General features: G+C 39.6%; 1 protein-coding gene across 1 annotated transcript in view; it reads right to left on the bottom strand.

The window, feature by feature from the left end:
- Positions 1–918: 918 nt before the first annotated feature.
- Positions 919–22,050, bottom strand: part of LOC133557174 (DNA-directed RNA polymerase III subunit RPC5-like) — a 30,793-nt gene continuing 9,661 nt past the window's right edge. Inside the window, exons 7-18 of the mRNA XM_061907426.1 lie at positions 21,060–21,167; positions 20,925–20,974; positions 20,724–20,843; positions 17,667–17,752; positions 17,549–17,593; positions 17,368–17,459; positions 10,730–10,850; positions 10,575–10,656; positions 10,443–10,502; positions 4,572–4,729; positions 4,436–4,497; positions 919–1,424 (exon numbers count right to left, since the gene is read on the bottom strand). Coding sequence (XP_061763410.1) covers positions 934–1,424; positions 4,436–4,497; positions 4,572–4,729; positions 10,443–10,502; positions 10,575–10,656; positions 10,730–10,850; positions 17,368–17,459; positions 17,549–17,593; positions 17,667–17,752; positions 20,724–20,843; positions 20,925–20,974; positions 21,060–21,167 — 1,475 coding nt within the window. The 3' untranslated portion in view covers positions 919–933. The remainder of the gene's footprint in view (positions 1,425–4,435; positions 4,498–4,571; positions 4,730–10,442; positions 10,503–10,574; positions 10,657–10,729; positions 10,851–17,367; positions 17,460–17,548; positions 17,594–17,666; positions 17,753–20,723; positions 20,844–20,924; positions 20,975–21,059; positions 21,168–22,050) is intronic.

The raw sequence follows: 22,050 nt of genomic DNA, 5'->3' as shown, positions 1-22,050 counted from the left end.
AGCGGTGTAGCGTGCAAGGACGGGAGTGGAAGAAGTGTCAAAAGATGGAGCTAACTGTTTTAATGACATTCAGACTTTACTTCAATCAATAGCGGAGCAGCATCTTCTCATCCAGAAACAACAACACCGGGAATGTGTCCCGTGAAAAACAGTCTGACCGGAACTCTCTAATAACTAAAGTTCCTTGGGTGAATAATGTAAAATCACTACACCGGTATGTTTTAGTGCTTTCATGGCGGGTTTACTGCCAGATATAAGTAAGAACTTTACGCTACTTTATATTAGAAATGGCAACAGTAAAGGATGAATGTCCCCGTGACAGAAAATAGAGAAAAAGAAGAAGTTTATGGACCACGTCGTCGTCACGGACTACAAGGCACAATTTTGCAGGATTTATGCAAATCCCAAATACACATCAGCAGGAACCAGAAGGTAAGAATAGTTTCTTTTGCATAATATTGCAAACAAAACATCAGATAATATATCTTACCTTACACACACACAATAATAATACTCCTATGTTTGAAGCACAGCCTACACTCATATCTTATGTTTGACTGCCATCTACTGGTTACCTGTATCATTACACCATGTACCAAATAATATTGCTTTGGAGTGGGTAAGCTCAACCAAACGTATTCCTTACATTAGTCGAGTTTTCAGAAGAAAAAAAGATTTTAAGTGAACCTTATAGTCCGGAAAATACGGTTGTTTTTTAAGCAATTTTTTAATTAATATTTTTTGTGTTTTGTCAATATTGCAACATTTTCTTGTTACATTTCACCTATTTACTCTTATTAAATTTCTTACATTTTTGTGTGTGATAGTATTTCTAAAATGGGCCAGCAAATGGCCCTCGAGCCACACTTCGGACAAGCCTGGTTGAAATAAAAAACATTTTGGGGGAATTCAGCAAAGGGAAACTCAGGCCGCCTACTCGCAAAAAGCAAGACAAGAAGGTTCTGGACTACTCACAGGCACCAGGATCTGTTTGCAGCGGCTGAGCAGCACGGCGTCCTGCAGCATGTGGTCCGACACGGGTCCGAAGGGAATCTGTCCTGACGGCATGGACGCCAAGTGGAGGCTGAAGAGCCTTTTTAGCTCGTTGAGCGTCAGTACGTGGTTGCTCCTGAAAGTCTTGGTCACAAAGTCCAGCAGCTCCTGAGAGGGCACGTTGGCGGGGCTGCCCCCGTTGACGGCGGGGTAGCCGTTGAGGGAACCGTTGGGTAATCCCGAGGAGGAGGTCGGCGTCGGAGGACAAGAAGTGTCCATGCGCTCGTCCTCGTGGTCGCTGAGGGGCTCCTGCTTGATTTGGACGCTTCCTCCTCGCTTGGCGTCCAGCTCCTTTTGGAGAGACGCCCGCTTTTCCTGAGCGCGCTCCTGGGCCAGCTTCAGACGTTGCTCTCCACCGACATGGCCCGCCTCTGAAACAGGGCGAGATCATTCTTTAATCCAGGGGTCTCAAACTCCATTTAGCAGGGGGCCACTGGATGCAGAAATTGGGGTGAGGCTGGGCCGCAAGAAAAGATTTCTAAAAAAAATCTAACATGCACTTTTTGATGAATTCACCTTTTTTTGAATGGCTTTCCTGCCCTAACAACATACTTGCCAAGTTTCGCAATCTTTCCAGGAAACACACGAATATCAGCGCCACTTCAAACAATCTCCCGGGGCGATCATTCTCCCGGCTTTCACCCGGACAACAATATTAAGGGCGTGCCGTGATGTCACTGCCATTAGCGTCCGCTTTTCTACCACGTGTGTGAGACTTCTGCATACCCACGGAAGAGACTGCAAGACATACTTTATCAACAGCCATACAGGTCACACTGAGAGTGGCCGTATAAACAACTTTATCACTGTTACAAATATGCGCCACACTGTGAACCCACACCAAACAAGATTGGCAAACACATTTTGGGAGAACATCCGCACCGTAACACAACATAAACACAACAGAGCAAATACCCAGAATCCATTGCAGCCCTAACTCTTCCGGGCTACAATAGGGGGCGGGGTTGGGGTGTATATTGTAGCCTGGAAGAGTTAGGGCTGCATTGGATTCTGGGTATTTGCTCTGTTGTGTTTATGTTGTGTTACGGTGCGGGATGTTCTCCCAAAATGTGTTTGTCATTCTTGTTTGGTGTGGGTTCACAGTGCGGCACATATTTGTAACAGTGTTAAAGTTGTTTATACGGCCACCCTCAGTGTGACCTGTGTGGCTGTTGATCAACTATGTCGCAGAATCCAAATACAAACTTTAACTTGGCTGCCACGCTTATTGTAAAACTTGTAGAGGACACTGCCCCCTTGATATTGTTATTTGGGTGAAATTCAGGAGAATGATTACCCTTGGAGGGATACTGTAAATTGGGAGTCTCCCGGTTAAAATCGAGGGTATACAAGTATGACCTTGTAAAGTGCCGTTCATAAAAAATTTGCGGGCCACACCAATATTATATTTTCATATTAAGGTGCGGGCCGCGTGTTTGAGGCCCCTGCTTTAATCAATTTATTGATACCAATGTTAGTAAATGTGAATTGGACTACAATGTTTCCCCAAGTAATTGTGTATGTCGCAGCCCGCCGCAAATACATTTGGACCGCCACAAGAATCATCCACGTTTATGTAGACACCTATTTTGAAATTGTCACATCCGCTTCCAGTTTTGCCTATGTCACAATTGCAGTAGTAGTAGTAAGGGTAGTGGTAGTAGGAAGAGTAGCGATAAGAGGAGAAGTAAAAGGACAAGTAGTAGTCAGAGGAGGAGGAGGATTAAGGTCAAGAGTAAAAAGAGTAACAGCAGTTGTAAGAGGATGTGTAGTAATAGTTGTGGTGGTGGTAGTTGTAATACTAGTAGTAATAGTAAGAAGAATAGCAGTAATAGATGGAGAGGAGCAAGAGGGTTAGTAGTAATGGTAGTAGTATGAGTAATGTAATACTAATAGTGGTAGTAATGGTAAGCAGAGTAGCAGTACAGTATTAAGAGTATGAATAAAAGGATGAGCTAGTAGTAGTAGTAAGAATAGTAGCAGTATTGGGACAAGTAGGAGGAAGAGTGGTAACACTAGTTGTGGTAGTAGTTGTAGTAGTAAGATTAGTAGCAGTATTAGGATGAGTAGGAGGAGGAGTGGTAATAGTACTAGTAAATGGGCAGCAGTATTAGGATGAGTGGGCACAAGAGTAGTTATAGTAGTACTAATATTGTAATAGTTGTAGTAGAAAGAACAATAAAAGTAGAAGTAGGCCGAGAGAGTTGGAAGAAAACTAGTAGGAGAGGAGAGAGTAGTAGTAGTAATGTGATCATAATAGTAACAGTAGTAGTAAGAAGAGTAGGAGTACTAAAAGTAGTAGTAATTGTAATGTTTACAATAATAATAGAAGTACCAAGAAGAGTAGAAGTAGGAGGAGTAGTAGTAAGAAGAGTAGTAGAAGTAAAAGAAGTATGAATAATACTCGTAAAAGTATACAGTAAGACAAAAAGTAGTTGTAGAAGAAGTACTAACATTAAACGTAAGAGTACTAGTAGTAATAAAAGTAAGTGTACTAGTAATAGCAGCAGTAGTAAAAGTAAGGGTACTAGTAGTAGTAAAAGTAAGAGTACTAGTAGTAGGAGTATTAACCTAGTCGTAGTAAGAGTAAAAATAGTAGTAGTAAAAAGAGTAAAAGTAAGAATACTAATTGTACTACTATTAAGAGTTAAAGTAAGAACTAGTAGTAGTAGCAGTAGTAAAAGTAAGGGTACTAGTAGTAGTAAAAGTAAGAGTACTAGTAGTAGGAGTATTAACCTAGTAGTCGTAAGAGTAAAAATAGTAGTAGTAAATAGAGTTAAAGTAAGAATACTAATTGTACTACTATTAAGAGTTAAAGTAAGAACTAGTAGTAGTAGCAGTAGTAAAATTAAGGGTACTAGTAGTACTAAAAGTAAGGGTACTAGTAGTAGTAAAAGTAAGAGTACTAGAAGAAGTATTAACCTAGTAGTAGTAAGAGTAAAAATATTAGTAGTAAAAAGAGTAAAAGTAAGAATACTAATAGTAGTATTAAGAGTTAAAGAGTACTAGTAGTAGGAGGAATATTAAGAGTAACCTTAGTAGTAAGAGTAAAAGTAGAACTACGAGTAGTGAAGTGAAGTGAATTATATTTATATAGCGCTTTTTTCTAGTGACTCAAAGCACTTTACATAGTGAAACCCAATATTTAAGTTACATTTAAAGCAGTGTGGCTGGCACTGGGAGCAGGTGGGTAAAGTGTCTTGCCCAAGGACACAACGGCAGTGACTAGAATGGCTGAAGCGGGAATCGAACATGGAACCCTCAAGTTGCTGGCACGGTCGCTCTACCAACCGAGCTTTACCGCCCCATGGTAGTAAGAGGATAAGAGTGAAAGTAGCAATTGTAGTAGTAGTAGTAGTGGTAGAAGTAGTAATGTGAGTACCAGGATGTTGGGAGTTCTTGGGCAGGAAGTCGTCCTTTGAGAAGTTGAAGACCTTTTCCAGCCTTGGAGCCAAAAGACAGCCAATGAAGTTAATATAGTTGCCATGGCGACAAGTTCCCAGCATCAGTAGACATACTTGCTCTGTATGCCGAGCCACAACATCTGTTGGCGGTGGGCCACGTCGGCGTGCTTCTTCATGAAGTCCACGTCGGCGGGCAGCAGGAACTCCCAGCCGCGGTTAACGCGCGGCACCGCCACGTGCTCCAGGAAGTCCTTCACGTCCTCGGGAGGAAGCTGGAAGAGACGGCAGGAATTGCTGGAGTTAACTTACATTTGAATTATGGAAGTAAGATGCCGTGAAAGAGGCGGGGTGTCCAAAGTCTGGCCCGGGGCAGTTGGGGACCGCAGCTCATTTTTTTTACGGCTTGCATCACATTCTAAAAATACTATTAAAAAAAAAATGGTTGGGGCTCTTTTGGATCCTCAATTATTTTATTGAGATTTTTTGGGGGGGGGTGGGGGGGATATTGCAATATTAACTTAAAGTGCAAAAAAATAAAAATAAAGTAAAACATTATATCAACAGACCTGCAGCTGATCTAGAGATGTAAAAGTTGAATTAAAAATAAATTAATTAATGTGACTTCAGGGAATAAGCGGTAGAAAATGGATGGATGGATAGTTTTTAACATTTTCATGACTGACACCCTTCTAGGTCCCCAGGATCAAACTTAAGAGAAGACCTAAAAGTATAAAAAAGTTAAAAAAAAAATAGGGGGCGGGGGTGTATACACACATATATATATATATATATATATATATATATGTATATATATATATTTCCATACATACATATATAATGTATTTTTCGGACAAAGTCGCAGTTTTTTTCAGTTTGGCCGGGGGCGCGACATACACTCAGGAGCGACTTATTTGTGAAATTATTTACAAATGACCGTAAAATATCAAATAATATTATTTATCTCATTCGCGGAAGAGACGAAGAAAATGTCAGCAATCGTCACACACACGTCAGCAATTATCAACTATACGTCGACCAATAAGAATTTGGCGGTGGAGGGTCATGGAATGCTAACTGCTATATGCTACTGCCGTAGCTATTAAAATGGATCATTTCAACGTTGGCGGTAACTTATAAAAAGTGAGAAGTGCTGAACAAAAATGGCACCAAAGAGGAGATCATGTAGTGCAGATTACAAGCTGGACGTAGTGAAATATGCAGCAGAAAAGGACAAGAGGAAGCGGCGCATACCTTTGGAGTTGGCAGAGTTGTTTAGAAGCGACATCGAGGAAGAAGATTTCATGGCATTTATGGATTAGAAGTGAGAGATAGTTTGGTAAAGGTATAGCATGTTTTATATGTTATAGTTATTTGAATGACTCTTACCATAATATGTTAGGTTAACATAGCAGTTGCTTATTTATGCCTCATATAACCTACACTTATTCAGCCTGTTCTTCACTATTCTTTATTTAGTTTAAATTGCCTTCCAAATGTCTATTCTTGGTGTTGGATTTTATCAAATAAATTCCCCCCAAAAATGCGATTTATACTCCAGTGCGACGTATATATATGTTTTTTTCCTTCTTTATTATGCATTTTCGGCCGGTGCGACTTATACTCCGGAGCGATTTATAATCCGAAAAATACGGTACTGTGGAATGGTTATGCTGGACCTTCGAAAGGCATCAGACACAGTAAACCGCTCAATACTGTTAAACAAGTTGAGGGCAATCGGTTTTGTTATTCTTCATGAAATCAGCATGTAACAGCAATTTGTTCCCGTCTGCGGACAATTCTGCGATCCTGGCCTCGGACAGGGACAAATTGATGGTTGAAACTACTAAGTAGTCTCTGGCTTTCTGATGAACTGTCACTACACCTGGGTAAAACAGAGTCCATCCTATTTGGGTCCAAGCACAACCTAAGTAAATCCCTCGGGCTTTACGATTAAAGCAGGTGATACCATAATCACCAGCAAAAACAAGTTTGTTTACCTAGGTTGTATATTGGACAACACTCTCTCGGGTGAAAAAAATGGCATTAAAAGCAATCACCAAGATCAATAATAAAACTGGATTTTGGGGCAGGATTTGTGCGTTTATCAACAGGGATACATTTAAGACCCTTGCCGGTGCCCTCATACGGTATCATTTTGACTAGGCACCAGTATCTCCGAGCCACTAAAAACAAAACTGCAAACTTCCCAAAACAAGCTGGTGAGACTCCCTGCTCAACCTCCCACAAAAGGACTCACCTAACTCAAGCCCACTTTACCAAAGTGGGATGGCTTGGAGTTGAGGAAAGAGTACATCAAATTGCAATGTGCCTGGTATTGAAAATACTCAGAGAAACTGTCCCCAAGTACCTGTCCAACTATTTCACCAGAGTAAGTGATGCTCACAGGTACAACACTCCTCAGCGTTCTAATGGTTTAAATGTAACTTAGATATTGGGTTTCACTATGTAAAGCGCTTTGAGTCACTAGAGAAAAAGCGCTATATAAATATAATTCACTTCACTTCACTACTGTTTTACCACTTTTCATATCAAGCAATAAAGGAATGGAAGGACCTCACAACAAACTTGAAAAGTCTAACAGATTACTTTTCATTCACAATTGAAGTTAAAAGGTGGCTTTGGAGCATTCCAAGCTGCTCACACGGTCACTAAGGTGGCCGCTGTGTTTGACACATCAACTTCATATGTATTTTTGTTGTAAATTGTGAGGTGTGTCTGTTAAAATCATGGTTGTTTTTACAAATGATGAGAGATGTGAACAAAAACATGTGTTTGTGTGATGTAAATGAGGTCTGGTTGTATTGTATATTAAGGATGTGTCAATGAAAGGGCATTTTATGACTTTTCTTCATTTGATTACATGCTATAGTATGATTTTATTGTCATAATTTTGTTGCATGATTTTTGTATCCCTTTACTTTAGGTAGCCAGGGACTGGAAATTAGCTATTTACTGTAGCTATAATCTGGTACAGAAAATGTTCCGTCTTTGAGCTTAATGTTTCTGTGCATTGTCCCTTCAAATAAAGACTAAACTAAACCACATAGTGGAATCCACTACCAACAGACCTTAGAATTCCAAATTCTCAACTAAATATTAAAGCTGCCATGAAATCATGGCTCAGCTCAACCTCTACCTGGTCTGAACCAAAAATGATCCTCAACAACTTTCCCAAGCATCAAACAGGTTTAAATGTGGTTAGAGTGTATATACACTTTCTCATTCTGTTTTGCACACTCTTGGGAGTCAAAATGTGCATAGTCATGTAAATACCCCCCCCTTTTTTTGGTATTGTTTTTCAAATCACCTGACATGTATACTGTCATGTCATTTATTTATTTTTTTTAACGTAATTTTGTATATACACGTTACAGGTTATATATCTTTTATTATTGAATGTGATGAACATTTAATGGACACGAGCCTTTAGGGTTTTTGTCCCATTCATTTGCATTTTTAAAGCATTACATGAATTCAATTCTTTGAGGTGTTAATAAACTTCTCAATCAATCAATATCTATATATTTCAACTTCAGATCTATCCGTTGCCATAAAAACATTGATTTTGTTTTGTGCCTTATATTTCAAAGAAAAGCCTCTTTTTATGGCTAAAAAACACAAACTATGCCATATTTTCCCCTAAAGTAATATGTGATGTGAACTTACTGAAGTCCTAAATTAGCAGTCAAGCGACAAAACAAGTTGACTTTATATGCTTATTTGTGTTTTATTGTATCCATTAAACCATATCCAATTGTATTTACAATCCGCAACGTAAATTAAAATATCGTCTAAACATCACGAACTGCCATAAATTCTGTGGGCCAAAAACATGCAAACAAAGAGATATGCTGTTTATCATTCACAATCATTATGCTTGACTTTTTTATTCATTTGAAACCGTAATTAAGTATGGAGACACAAAAAGACGCTTGTTGCGGCAACTTTTTTTTTTAACCCTTTTTGAGGATTGTGATTAATTCTTCATCTAAACGGGATTATGTGAGCGTCCCGTCGGTCGGCATCCTATCAAGAGCGGAAATATTACATTGTTGGTTTATTCTCTTTTATTATGGTTAGTTTGTAAGTTTCGCACCTAACAATGCTGCTGATGCTATAGTGTCATAATAAAGCTGCATTTGTTTTGCACTACGCTTCTAAAATTTATTTCTCATCCTCCTTGTGTTCGGGCTCAAAAATAGAAGGTTCTGAAACATAATTGTTCCCAAAGTAATCATTGTTGGCTCTGGATTAGCGTTGTTGTTGTTGATGGGGAAGGCATCCGTGGTTACTCCTGCTATATCACGGATCACATGACTTGCTCACTCTCAAAAGGGCTCCAGAATCTCCCTGGGATCGATACGATTTTTTTTAACATATTCATTTACCCTACTTTAGAAGTCTTTTGCTGTCATAAATCAGATATATATGATAATAGCGTCAATATAGAGGCAACTTGTTTTTTCACTCCACTGGTACTTTAAATAGGTAAATAACTCATAACAAGATTACTTTTGAGATAATATATATATATATACACACACACATACATACATACATACATACATACATACATATATATATATATATATACACATTCACACACACGTGTATATATATATATATATATATATATATATATATATATATATATATATATATATATATATATATATATATATATATATATATATATATATATATATATATATATATATATATTAGGGCTGCGAATCTTTGGGTGTCCCACGATTCGATTCAATATCGATTTTTGGGATCACGATTCGATAATATCGATTTTTTCGATTCAATTCGATTCTCGATTCAAAAACAATATTTTTCCGATTCAAAAGTATTGTGTATTCATTCAATACATAGATTTCAGCAGGATCTACCCCAGTCTGCTGACATGCTAGCAGAGTAGTAGATTTAAAAAATAAAAAAAAAGCTTTTATAATTGTAAAGGACAATGTTTTATCAACTGATTGCAATAATGTAAATTTGTTTTAACTATTAAACGAACCAAAAATATGACTTATTTTATCTTTGTGAAAACATTGGACACAGTGTGTTGTCCAGCTTATGAGATGCCATGCAAGTGTAAGCCACTGTGACACTTTTGTTCTTTTTATTTTTATAAATGTCTAATGATAATGTCAATGAGGGATTTTTAATCACTGCTATGCTGAAATTAAAACTAATATTGATACTGTTGTTGATAATATTCATTTTTGTTTCACTACTTTTAGTTTGTTCTGTGTGGTGTTTGTGTCTCCTCTCAATTGTTCTGTTTATTGCAGTTCTGAGTGTTGCTGGCTCAGCTTTGCTTTTGGAATTGGATTGCATTGTTATGGTATTGCTGTGTATAGTTTTGTTGGATTGATTAAAAAAAAAAAAAAAATAAATAAAAAATGTTTTAAATCAACAACAAAAAAAATCGATTTAAAAACAAAATGATAATCGATTCTGAATCACACAACGTGAGAATCGCGATTCAAATTCGAATTGATTTATTCCCACACCCCTAATATATAAATATATATACACACACACACGCACACACACACACCTTTTGGGGGAAAACAGCACATATTTTGTCTTTTTGCTAGAAAAGTTTTGTTTTGTTTTAAAATAGGGCATAAAACCAAAAAAAAGCAAAAAAAAACGTTATGGCAACCGATAGATCTAAAGTGGATCCATCGATATTCAAGCATTGAAAGTGAAAAAAAAATTCACATATGACTTATTTTTAAAAAAAATAATGACTGAGACCCTTTTGGGTCTTTGGGACCTTAATGATCCACTGAAATTGAAGGGAGCCATAATGGTTACAATAAATACCGTATTGGTTTAAAAAAATAAAAAGTATCAAAATGGCCCCCACATGCTTTGATTTTCCATTGAGCGGCCCACAATGAAAAAAGTTTGAACACCCCGGGTGTAATGTTTGTGCTCTGATGTTACTTTGATGATGGCCGCCACCTCCTTCCTCATCAAAGAACGCTCCCGTGTGAAGCGCCACATCTGACAAGAGGGGAAAAAAAGGTCAAACACATCAAGTATGTCCGTCAAATCATTACAACGTCACCTGCTCACCACAAAGTCGCGGCCTCGACACAGAACCTCAGCCGGGACGCCGCTGTGAGGACTGAATGTGTTTTTGGGGTACAGAACGTCACTGAGGGAAAGCAAACAAAGGATTAAACTCCTCACCATCCTTGTGACGATGTTAGGTAAGCTCCAGCTCTCACCTTTTGACTACCCAGTTGCCCTGAACCAGCAGCGCCACCTGCTGGATGCAGCGCAGCACCGAGGTGGAGTCTGTACCCGACGCCAGCAGCCCCATCAGGTTGGCAAAAGGAATCACTTTGACTGCAGACCGAGAAGATGACACCATTGTATGACATAGCTCTCATTACACCATTCATGCCACACTACTAAAGTGGAACAAGCAGAAGGCAGCCTGACATTACAAGATGTTCTGTGGCTCCCTAGTGGTGCACATGGGAACTGCAGGTCACCGATTACAGATGTTAGGCAAGTTACTTTTGAATGATGTTCTAACAGTAATGTGTGTACTTTGGGTATTTATACGAGAACTAAATGTGAGAAAAATCCATCTCCGAAACCCGCCGGTCCTATTGGGCACCGATTCACATTAAATCCAACGCTGCCATGTAACGGCACCTGGGCTGCCCGCAGAGGCACTGGAGAGGACTCAGCCGAATTACCTTCAGGTAATGTTGCAACTTTCTATGCCGACAAAGCAATTGCCTATCATTGTTCGCTGAGTAATTTCACTTGATCAAACATTTTCTGACAATCCACACCACAACATAATAAATATCTATCCATCTACTTCCGCTTATACGAGGTCAGGTCCAGGGTGCAGCAGCCTAAGCAGGGAAGCCCAGACTTCCCTCTCGTCAGCCACTTCGTCTAGCTCTTCCCGGGGGATCCCGAGGCGTTCCCAGGCCAGCTGGGAGACATAGTCTTCCCAACGTGTCCTGGGTCTTGCCCGTGGCCTCCTACCGGCTGGACGTGTCCTAAACACCTCCCTAGGGAGGCGTTCGGGTGGCATCCTGACCAGATGCCTGAACCACCTCATCTGGCTCCTCTCCATGTGGAGGAGCAGCGGCTTTACTTTGAGTTCCTCCCGGATGGCAGAGCTTCTCACCCTATCTCTAAGGGAGAGACCCACCACCCGGCGGAGGAAACTCATTTCGGCCGCTTGTACCCGTGATCTTGTGTCCTTTCGGTCATAATCCAAAATTCATGACCAATCTGGAAGATGAGAACGTAGATTGACCGGTAAATTGAGAGCTTTGCCTTCCGGCTCAGCTCCTTCTTCACCACAACAGATCGCAACAGCGTCCGCATTACTGAAGACGCCGCACCGATCCACCTGTCGATCTCAAACTCCACTCTTCCCTCCCTCGTGAACAAGACTCCAAGCTACTTGAACTCCTCCACTTGGGGCAGGGTCTCCTCCCCAACCCGGAGATGGCACTACGCCCTTTTCCGGGCAAGAAGCATGGACTCGGACTTGGAGGTGCTGATTCTCCTCCCGGTCGCTTCACACTCGGTTGCGAACCGATCCAGTGAGAGCTGAAGATCCCGGTCAGATGAAGCCATCAGGACCACATCATCTGCAAAAAGCAGAGACCTAATCCTGCGGTCACCAAACCGGATCCCCTCAACACCTTGACTGCGCCTAGAAATTCTGTCCATAAAAGTTCTGAACAGAATGGGTGACAAAGGACAGCCTTGGCGGAGTCCAACCCTCACTGGAAATGTGTCCGACTTACTGCCGGCAATGCGGACCAAGCTCTGACACTGATCATACAGGGAGTGGACTATGTTCTGACACTGATCATACAGGGAGTGGACCGCCACAATCAGACATTCCCATACCCCATACTCTCTGAGCACTCCCCACAGGACTTCCCGAGGGACACGGTCCAATGCCTTCTCCAAGTCTACAAACCACATAATAAATAATAATAATAATAAATCATAATAAATAAAACAAATGTATATACTATAATTTGTGCAGATATTGTATCAATACTCAACTCTAGTATCAGTATAGGAAATGAAAAAGTTTCATTGAACCTACTAACCTTATTTTTCATGAATAGATCAAGCTGGTGTCTTATTGTTCCTACTACCCAAATTTCCGATTATCATTGGCATTATCATTTCCATTTGAGCATCAAAAGCCACTTAGTAGTAAAGCAGAAACAGAGACTAGGCAGCATCGATTGAATCTCCCTCCTCGTCTTTGAGCTCAAGCCAGCGAGTGAAAGTCGGGACAATGTTGACCCTTCGACTGTCCTTTTACCCGGGTAGCCTCTCTTTCTTTTATTTTTGTCTCCTCAGGCAAAACTTTTCATTTCTTTGGTTGTTTTGCAGCTTCTATCATGATAGCAGTAAATGCACGTAGGCGTTCGCCTCGACTTCCGTCTTATCAATGAATGGGGAGTGACGTATGGCATAAAGCAAGTCAGCGTATTTGTAGTTGCCACCCTCCGTAAAGTTGCTAAGTGACAGTGAGAGTGTTACAGATCCCTTTAGACCAGGGGTCACCAACGCGGTGCCCGTGGGCACCAGGTCGCCCGTAAGGACCAGATGAGTCGCCCGCTGGCCTGTTCTAAAAATAGCTCAAATAGCAGCACTTACCAGTGAGCTGCCTCTATTTTTTAAATTGTATTTATTTACTAGCAAGCTGGTCTCACTTTGCTTGACATTTTTAACTCTAAGAGAGACAAAACTCAAATAGAATTTGAAAATCCAAGAAAATATTTCAAAGACCTGGTCTTCACTTGTTTGAATAAATTATTTTTTTACTTTGCTTCTTATAACTTTCAGAAAGACAATTTTAGGGAAAAAATACAACCTTAAAAATGATTTTAGGATTTTTAAACACATATACCTTTTTACCTTTTAAATTCATTTCTCTTCTTTCCTAACAATTTAAATCAATGTTCAAGAATTTTTTTTTAATTGTAAAGAAAAATAAATATATTTTAATTAAATTCTTCATTTTAGCTTCTGTTTTTTCGACGAAGAATATTTGTGAAATATTTCTTCAAACTTATTATGATTAAAATTCCCAAAAATTATTCTGGCAGATCTAGAAAATCTGTAAATCAAATTTAAATCTTATTTCAAAGTCTTTTGAATTTCTTTTAAAATGTTTGTTCTGGAAAATCTAGAAGAAATAATGATTTGTCTTTGTTAGAAATATAGCTTGGTCCAATTTGTTATATATTCTAACAAAGTGCAGATTGGATTTTAACCTATTTGAAACATGTCATCAAAATTCTAAAATTAATCTTAGTCAGGAAAAATTCCATAAATTATTTTTTTAATTTTTTCAAAAAGATTTGAATTACCTAGTTTTTCTTTTCATATTTTTCGGTTGAATTTTAAAGAGTCGAAATTGAAGATAATACATGTTTCAAAATTTAATTTTCATTTTTATCGTGTTTTCTCCTCTTTTAAACCGTTCAATTAAGTGTTTTTGTCATCATTTATTCCCTACAGAAAAAACTTCCGTAAAAAGGAAAAAAAATGTAAGACGGAATGACAGACAGAAATACCCATTTTTTTTATATATATAGATTTATTTATTAAAGGTAAATTGAGCAAATTGGTTATTTCTGGCAATTTATTGAAGTGTGTATCAAACTGGTAGCCCTTGGCATGAATCAGTAGCCAAGAAGTAGCTCTTGCTTTCAAAAAGGTTGGTGACCCCTGCTTTAGGCCACGACAGAGGTGTCTTTCAACTGTCGATGTATCTTACGAAAAGTTATGAAAATATTTTATGAAGGCTGAAAAGTGACTTTAAAAAGTGAATGTCATATTAGCACGTCGTTCACATAGCTGTGCTAGTGTTGCTAACATTTGTGTCCTCCTGTCTCACTTCAAGTTGTGTCCTTGTATGAGATGTATGGAATATACAATACAGGTCAAAAGTTTGGGACACACCTTCTGATTTCAAAGCGTTTTCTTTATTTTCAAAACTATTGATCCTTGTTGATTGTCACTGAAGGCATCAAAACTCTGACACCTGTGAAGTGAAAACCATTTCAGGTGACTACCACTTGAAGCTCATCAAGAGTGTGCAAAGCAGTAATCAGAGCAAAAGGTGGCTATTTTGAAGAAACCAATATATGAAACATGTTTTCAGTTATTTCAACTTTGTTAAGTACATAACTCAACGTGTTCATTCAGTTTTCAGTGACAATCTACAATTTAAATAGTCATGAAAATTAAGAAAACGCATTGAATGAGAAGATGTGTCCAAACTTTTGGCCCATAGTGTATATACAGTATAATATATATACAGTAGAGATGTCCGATATTCTGATGTTGTCCAACTCTTAATTACCGATTCCGATATCAACCGATACCAATATATACAGTCATGGAAGTAACACATTATTATGCCTCATTTTGTTGTGATGCCCCGCTGAATGCATTAAACAATATAACAAGGTTTTCCAACATAAATCCACTCAAGGTATGGAAAAAAATGCCTACATGGCACTGCCATTTTTATTATTGAAGTCAGAAAGTGCATTTTTTTTTAACATGCCTCAAAACAGCAGCTTGGAATTTGGGACATGCTCGGTCAAAGAGAACATGAGGATGCGGAGGTGGGCGGGGTTGTTGGTACTAGCGGGGGTGTATATTGTAGCGTCCCGGAAGAGATAGTGCTGCAAGGGATTCTGGGTATTTGTTCTGTTGTGTTTATGTTGTGTTACGCTGTGGATGTTCTCCCGATATGTGTTTGTCATTCTTGTTTGGTGTGGGTTCACAGTGTGGTGCATATTTGTAACAGTGTTAAAGTTGTTTTTACAACCACCTTCAGTGTGACCTGTATGGCTGTTGACAAAGTATGCCTTGCATTCACGTGTGTGAAAAGCCGCAGTGCCTTTGTGCCTTTAAGGCATGGGTGTCAAACTCTGGCCTGCGGGCCAAATTTGGCCCGCCATGTAATTTATTTTGGCCCTTGAGACAATATTAAATTAACATTAAAGCTGGCCCGCCGATATTATAGAATAGAATAGAATAGAATAGAGTTTTATTGTCATTATTGCAATGAACAGGTTCAAAGAACAACGAAATTGGAGCAACTCCTCCTAAGGTGCATATACAATATGGTAGTATAAATTAAAAAAAATAAATAAATATAAAATAAATTAAAAAAAAAAAGATAGAGATGACAGATGTATCTATGTATACATACATAAAACATTATTTCACATTGTAGTCCAAAAAAATAGAAAAACATTTAAACATTACACATGAGGACATGATGGACATATGGACACTCAGTGCCTGTTTAGTGCTACTATGGCTCTTGGGTAAAAGCTATTTTTTAGTCTATTGGTGCTCGCTTTTAGCACCCTGTAGCGTCTGCCTGAGGGTAGCAGTTCCAGGTGGCTGTGCCCGGGGTGGAATGGGTCTTTCAGGATGCTCTGTGCTTTCCTGAGACAGCGGGAGCTGTACAGGTCAGCCAGTGGGGGGAGGGGGCATCCGATTAACTTCTGGGCGGTCTTTATGACTCTCTGGAGCGCCGTTCTCTCTGCGGCCGTGCAGCTGCTGAACCACACGCATACAGCGGCGGTGCATTCACCACTAATTCTAATACTTGCCAACCCTCACGATTTTCCCAGGAGACTCCCGAATGTGCCCCCCCCCCCTAAAATCTACCGGGACAACCATTATCCCGAATTTCTCCCGATTTCCACTCGGACAACAATATCGGCGGCATGCCTTAAAGGTACTGCTTTTAGCGTCATCTACAACCTGTTGTCATGTCCGCTTTTCCGCCATACAATCAGCGTGCCGGCCCAGTCATGTAATATATGCGGATTCTACACACACACACACACACACACGTGAATGCAAGGCATACTTAGTCAACAGTCATATAGGTCACACTGAGGGTGGCCTTATAAACAACTTGTACAGGTTTACAAATATGCACCACACTGTCAACCCACACCAACCATTTCGGGAGAACATCTGCACTGTAACACAACATCAACACAACAGAACAAATACCTAGAACCCCTTGCAGCACTAACTCTTTCGGGACACTACAATATACACCCGCGCTACCAACAAACCTCCATTTTGCATGTCACTATACAGTTATGTAAGCCTTGCTTGTTCAATATTCAATGCAAAACTTGTTTGGGTCCCTATTAAAAGGTTAAATTGTTCAACTTTGGCCCGCAGCTTTGTTCAGTTTAGAATTTTGGCCCACTTTGTATTTGAGTTTGACACCCCTGCTTTAAGGTTTATTGGCACTTTGTACTACTCCCTATGGCCGCTGTGGCAGTGTTTTAAAAAGTCATACATTTTAATTTTTGAAACCGATACCGATAATTTCCAATATTACATTTTAAAGCATTTATCGACCAATAACATCGGCAGTCCGATATTATCATACATCCCTAATATATAGTATAATATACATACATATATATAGTATAATATACATACATATATATAGTATAATATACACACATACATACATACATACATACATACATATATATATATATATATATATATATATATATATACACACACACATATACATACACATATATGGCATCTATGAAGCTGATGCAGAATGACAGGGTATATGTAGCAGTTCTCTGAAACATTCTTGTATGACAAACACAAATCATTAAAGCTACAGACAAACACAATCCTGTCTTCTTAGTCAGGCTTAAAAGAAGCTCTTTTGAACTGTCTTCCAGCCTTCAAGGCTAAACTTTGGACAACACACTTCCAAAACACTTTGTGGCACCTTTAAAACCTATGACTGTTGAAAAGACTTTCAAAAAAAGGTGTATTATCCTACCGTTCTTCATCAGCGTCTTGATTTGCTCTCCCAGCGGCAGAGTGCGCAGTTGGGCCATGGAGAGAACATTGCTGGGGCCTACAGGCTTTACACTGGCGTACAGAAAGATGAACATCAAGATTCTCTTAAATGAAAAAAACATGGGGGACGAGAATTGTGAGGAATAAAAAGAAACACTTACACTTTTTCCTCTGTTAGAGGAGGCATGAGCATTGACAGATACTCCCTGCAGGGGGAGCACACACAAGTCAGTACACGTCCCAGACCACCACAATAGACCCCATGGAAAATGGACTCACTTAGGAGTTTTAACCAGTTCTGAGTTTTCGGAAGAATCCATACGTTGGCAGAACAAATACTGCTTTTCGTGTTCCGAGCGCCCATCCTGGCGGAAACGTCATGGTTGTTACAAGCGTAAGTATTACTACCATACTTGCCAACCCTCCCGATTTTCCTCAATATAAACAGCGGGCCGGCCCAGTCACATAATAATGTAGTGTTTGAAGGGTTCAACAATGATCTTTACTCGAAGATGTCAAGAAATGCTGACACGTTGTCAGATCTTTTAACTGGTTTAATGTTAACGTTAATTTCAAGCACACTCACACAAGGCATACTTGGTCAACAGCCATACAGGTCACACTGAGGGTGGCCGTATAAACAACTTTAACACTGTTACAAATATGCGCCACACTGTGAACCCACACCAAACAAGAATGACAAACACATTTCAGGCGAACATCCGCACCGTAACACAACATAAACACAACCGAACAAATACCCAGAACCCCTTGCAGCACTAACTATTCCGGGACGCTACAATACATGGGTTTCCGATGACGTCACAACCGTCCCACAATTCCCACGTCCGCCATCTTGTGTGTCAAAACAAACACTCGCCTCCATTGTTTGCTTCTTGTTCTGTCACTGTTCAGGTTTTAAACACTTCATTACTCCTGGTCAGTACAGTTTCCTTGCCAGCAGTTGCATAGTTACAATCATATAGTTCTGAAAATACTTTTGGGTACTTTTTATCAAGTGCTTCTGGACAATAGTCTTTAGCATATCCTGGAATCTGAGAAAATAAGACAGGCTTAATTTTTCATTTGGATTTTAATTCTCTGTAGAAGTGTGACAGTTCATCTTGTGTCCCCTTCTGTACCTCCGGTAGTTTCCTCTGTTTTAATGGTGCCGGTGTATCTCCAGATACGATTGCCTTGTCGAGCTTTCTCTTCATTGTCTTGGCGGATGTGAAGTTAATGTCCTGTATGGTCTTGTACCCAACTTTCTTGACTGCAGATGGAAGTAGCCAGTAAGAATTTTCCTTTGTGACTGTGGTGTTGTCCCGCATCTTGACGCTCGCTTCAATGGTAAACAACAATGCAGAAAGATATTTCGCCAATGCCTGCCATACACGTACAGTGTCCTGATAAAACACGACCCGTCTTCTCTGATATGACCCATGGCACCAAACACAGATCAGTTGATCTCTGAGAGTGACGAACACCGGCGATGAGCACACATTTATCTTCCATTGTAGCCAGTTTCATTTCCTGTACCCATCCACAAACAAAGTAATTGTACGCTTCGAGCGACTTGTAACCCTTGAGCTCATCCAGAGTGTAGGCACTAACATTGTTCACCAAATAGTTGACGATGTCGGGGTAAGTTATATCAGGATAACATTTCAAGTCCGTAGTCCATTCGTGCATTCCCATCTCATACGGATCTTTATCGCCAATATCCCTCAATTTCTGTAAATACCTGGCTTTGCAAACCCCATCTAGCAACTGTCTGTAGGGAACTTTTACAACTTCTTTCAAATTTTCCGAAGTGGACGTCATTGTTGCTGCAAAAGTGTGGAAAAATATTTAGAAAACTGCCGCAGACGAGTAAACAAAGTTTTGACACACAAGATGGCGGCTGCCACGAAGGATTATGGGTAAAGGTAATCGCCGCTAGCGGAAACCTATGTACAACATCTACGGCTTTTGGAGCGCAGTGCACAACTGCACACACAAGAAGGAGACGAAGCAGAAGAACGAAGAAGAGACATGGCGATGACAAGTAAGAGCAAGAAATACTGTATTTTTCGGAGTATAAGTCGCACCTGCCGAAAATGCATAATAAAGAAGGAAAAAAACATATATAAGTCGCATTTTTTGGGGGGACATTTATTTGATAAAACCCAACACCAAGAATAGACATTTGAAAGGCAATTCAAAATCAAAGAATAGTGAACAACAGGCTGAATAAGTGTAGGTTATATGAGGCATAAATAAGCAACTGCTATGTTAACCTAACATATTATGGTAAGAGTCATTCAAATAACTATAACATATAGAACATGCTATACCTTTACCAAACTATCTCTCACTCCTAATCCATAAATCCCATGAAATCTTATACGTCTAGTCTCTTACGTGAATGAGCTAAATCAGTGGTTCTCAAATGGGGGTACGCGTACCCCTGGGGGTACTTGAGGAGATTTTTTAAAAATATTCTTAAAATAGCAACAATTCAAAAATCCTTTATAAATATATTTATTGAATAATACTTCAACAAAATATGAATGTAAGTTCATAAACTTTGAAAAGAAATGCAACAATGCAATATTCAGTGTTGACAGATTTTTTTTGTGGACATGTTCCATAAATATTGATGTTAAAATGAATTTTTTTTGTGAAGAAATGTTTAGAAGTAAGTTGATGAATCCAGATGGATCTCTATTACAATCCCCAAAGACAACACTTTAAGTGGATGTGTAGAAATCTTTATAATTGAATCACTGGTTTATTTTTCAACACGTTTTTAGTTATTTCTATATCTTTTTTCCAAATAGTTCAAGAAAGACCACTACAAATGAGCAATATTTTGCACTGTTATACAATTTAATAAATCAGAAACTGATGACATAGTGCTGTATTTTACTTCTTTATCTCTTTTTCCAACCAAAAATGCTTTGCTCTGATTAGGGGGTACTTGAATTAAAAAAACATTCACAGGGGGTACATGACTGAAAAAAGGTTGAGAACCACTGAGCTAATTAATATTATTTGATATTTTACGATAATGTGTTGATTTCACACATAAGTCGCTTCTGAGTATAAGTCGCACCCAAGTCGCCAAACTATGAAAACAACTGCGACTTATAGTCCGAAAAATACGGCACGCTTGCAAGTTCCAAAATGATTGGAAAAAAGAATTTAATTTCATCCAGGACAGCTCAAAGGGGAAGGGGTATGCTGCCTGCACCCCAACCCAGCAACCACACCCCCAATACCCCCATCTCCCAAATTGGGAGGTCTGAAGGTTGGCAAGTATGATTATTAGTACTTCAGTAAATGTGTCTATACCATCACGCCGTGGTACTGCAGGTGAATCCAGGGCTCCTCCGCATGCTTCTTCTGGATGAACTCGTACGATTGGATCCTCTTCTGCCGCGCCTGCTCCGACTCGGGACGAGCAAACCTCACCTGGGGGCGGGCAAATAGGGACGGAGTGAGACAAGACGTCGCGTGATGACGCGTTTTTGTACGCGTGGACGAGCATTTCACCGAAATGGTCTTGGCCTCTTCTTCGGCTTCGTCCTGGGAGGAGTCTCCGCCTGAGGACGGCACAGAGCTCAGATAGATCACAAGCAAAATGTTGGAATAGAAGGAGGGGGAAAAAACAAACCCAGAAGGGGTCACCTTCATTGGCCGCCTCGCGCTCTCTGGTTTTGTTGTCAGCCTTGTCCAGGTAGCCAAAGCTGGGCCTCATCTGCAGGATTCCTGTCAGGGGTGTCACGTGAAGCTCACCTGTGTCCCACATCAGCACACAGATCGCAATTAGAATAGCAGAATACTTTTTACATTGATTACAAAATCAGATCCTAAGTTTTTCTTGGGTTGTTAAGTTTACTATGCTAAAACATGGCCATTTTTTAACCTGTGGTAAGATAGTTTCTTCCATCGTTACAAATATTAAAATTGGATATTGGATTGTTCTGTGACGTGTTTGTGTGCCCGCTCAATTTATTTTTGCTGTTCTGAGTGTTGCTGGGTCGGGTCTGGTTTTGGAATTGGATTGCGTTGTTATGGTATTGCTTTGTTGGCTTGAATAAATAAAATAATAGAAAAAAAAGACCAGAAATAAACATTAAAAATGAAACATGCACATCAAACATTGCACACAATGTATTTGACCTATCAAAAATAAAGGCCTACTGAAAGCCACTACTAGCGACCACGCAGTCTGATAGTTTATATATCAATGATGAAATATTAACATTGCAACACATGCCAATACGGCCTTTTTAGTTTACTACATTGCAATTTTAAATTTCCCGGGAGTTTCTTGTTGCAAACGGTGCGGAATGACGACGCACGCGCGTGACGTCACGGACTGTAAGGAAATATTAGCCCAGCACCACTAGCGGCTAAAAGTCATCTGCTTTAATCGCATAATTACACAGTAATTTGGACATCTGTGTTGCTGAATCTTTTGCAATTTGTTCATTTAATAATGGACACTATAAAGAAGAATGCTGTTGGTGGAAAGCGGTGGATTGCAGCTGTCTTTAGCACCGAGACACAGCCAGTGTTTCTTTGTTTGTTGTGAAGCAGAGCGGTCAAGCAAACATGTTTTCTCTACGTCGACCAGCATGTTTTTGGATGGGAAAATTGTGATATCTATCTTACC

This window comes from Nerophis ophidion, linkage group LG08 (assembly GCF_033978795.1).
Source record: "Nerophis ophidion isolate RoL-2023_Sa linkage group LG08, RoL_Noph_v1.0, whole genome shotgun sequence".
In the NCBI taxonomy this organism is placed as follows: Eukaryota; Metazoa; Chordata; class Actinopteri; order Syngnathiformes; family Syngnathidae; genus Nerophis; species Nerophis ophidion.
This window is presented reverse-complemented; position numbering and strand designations above follow the sequence as displayed.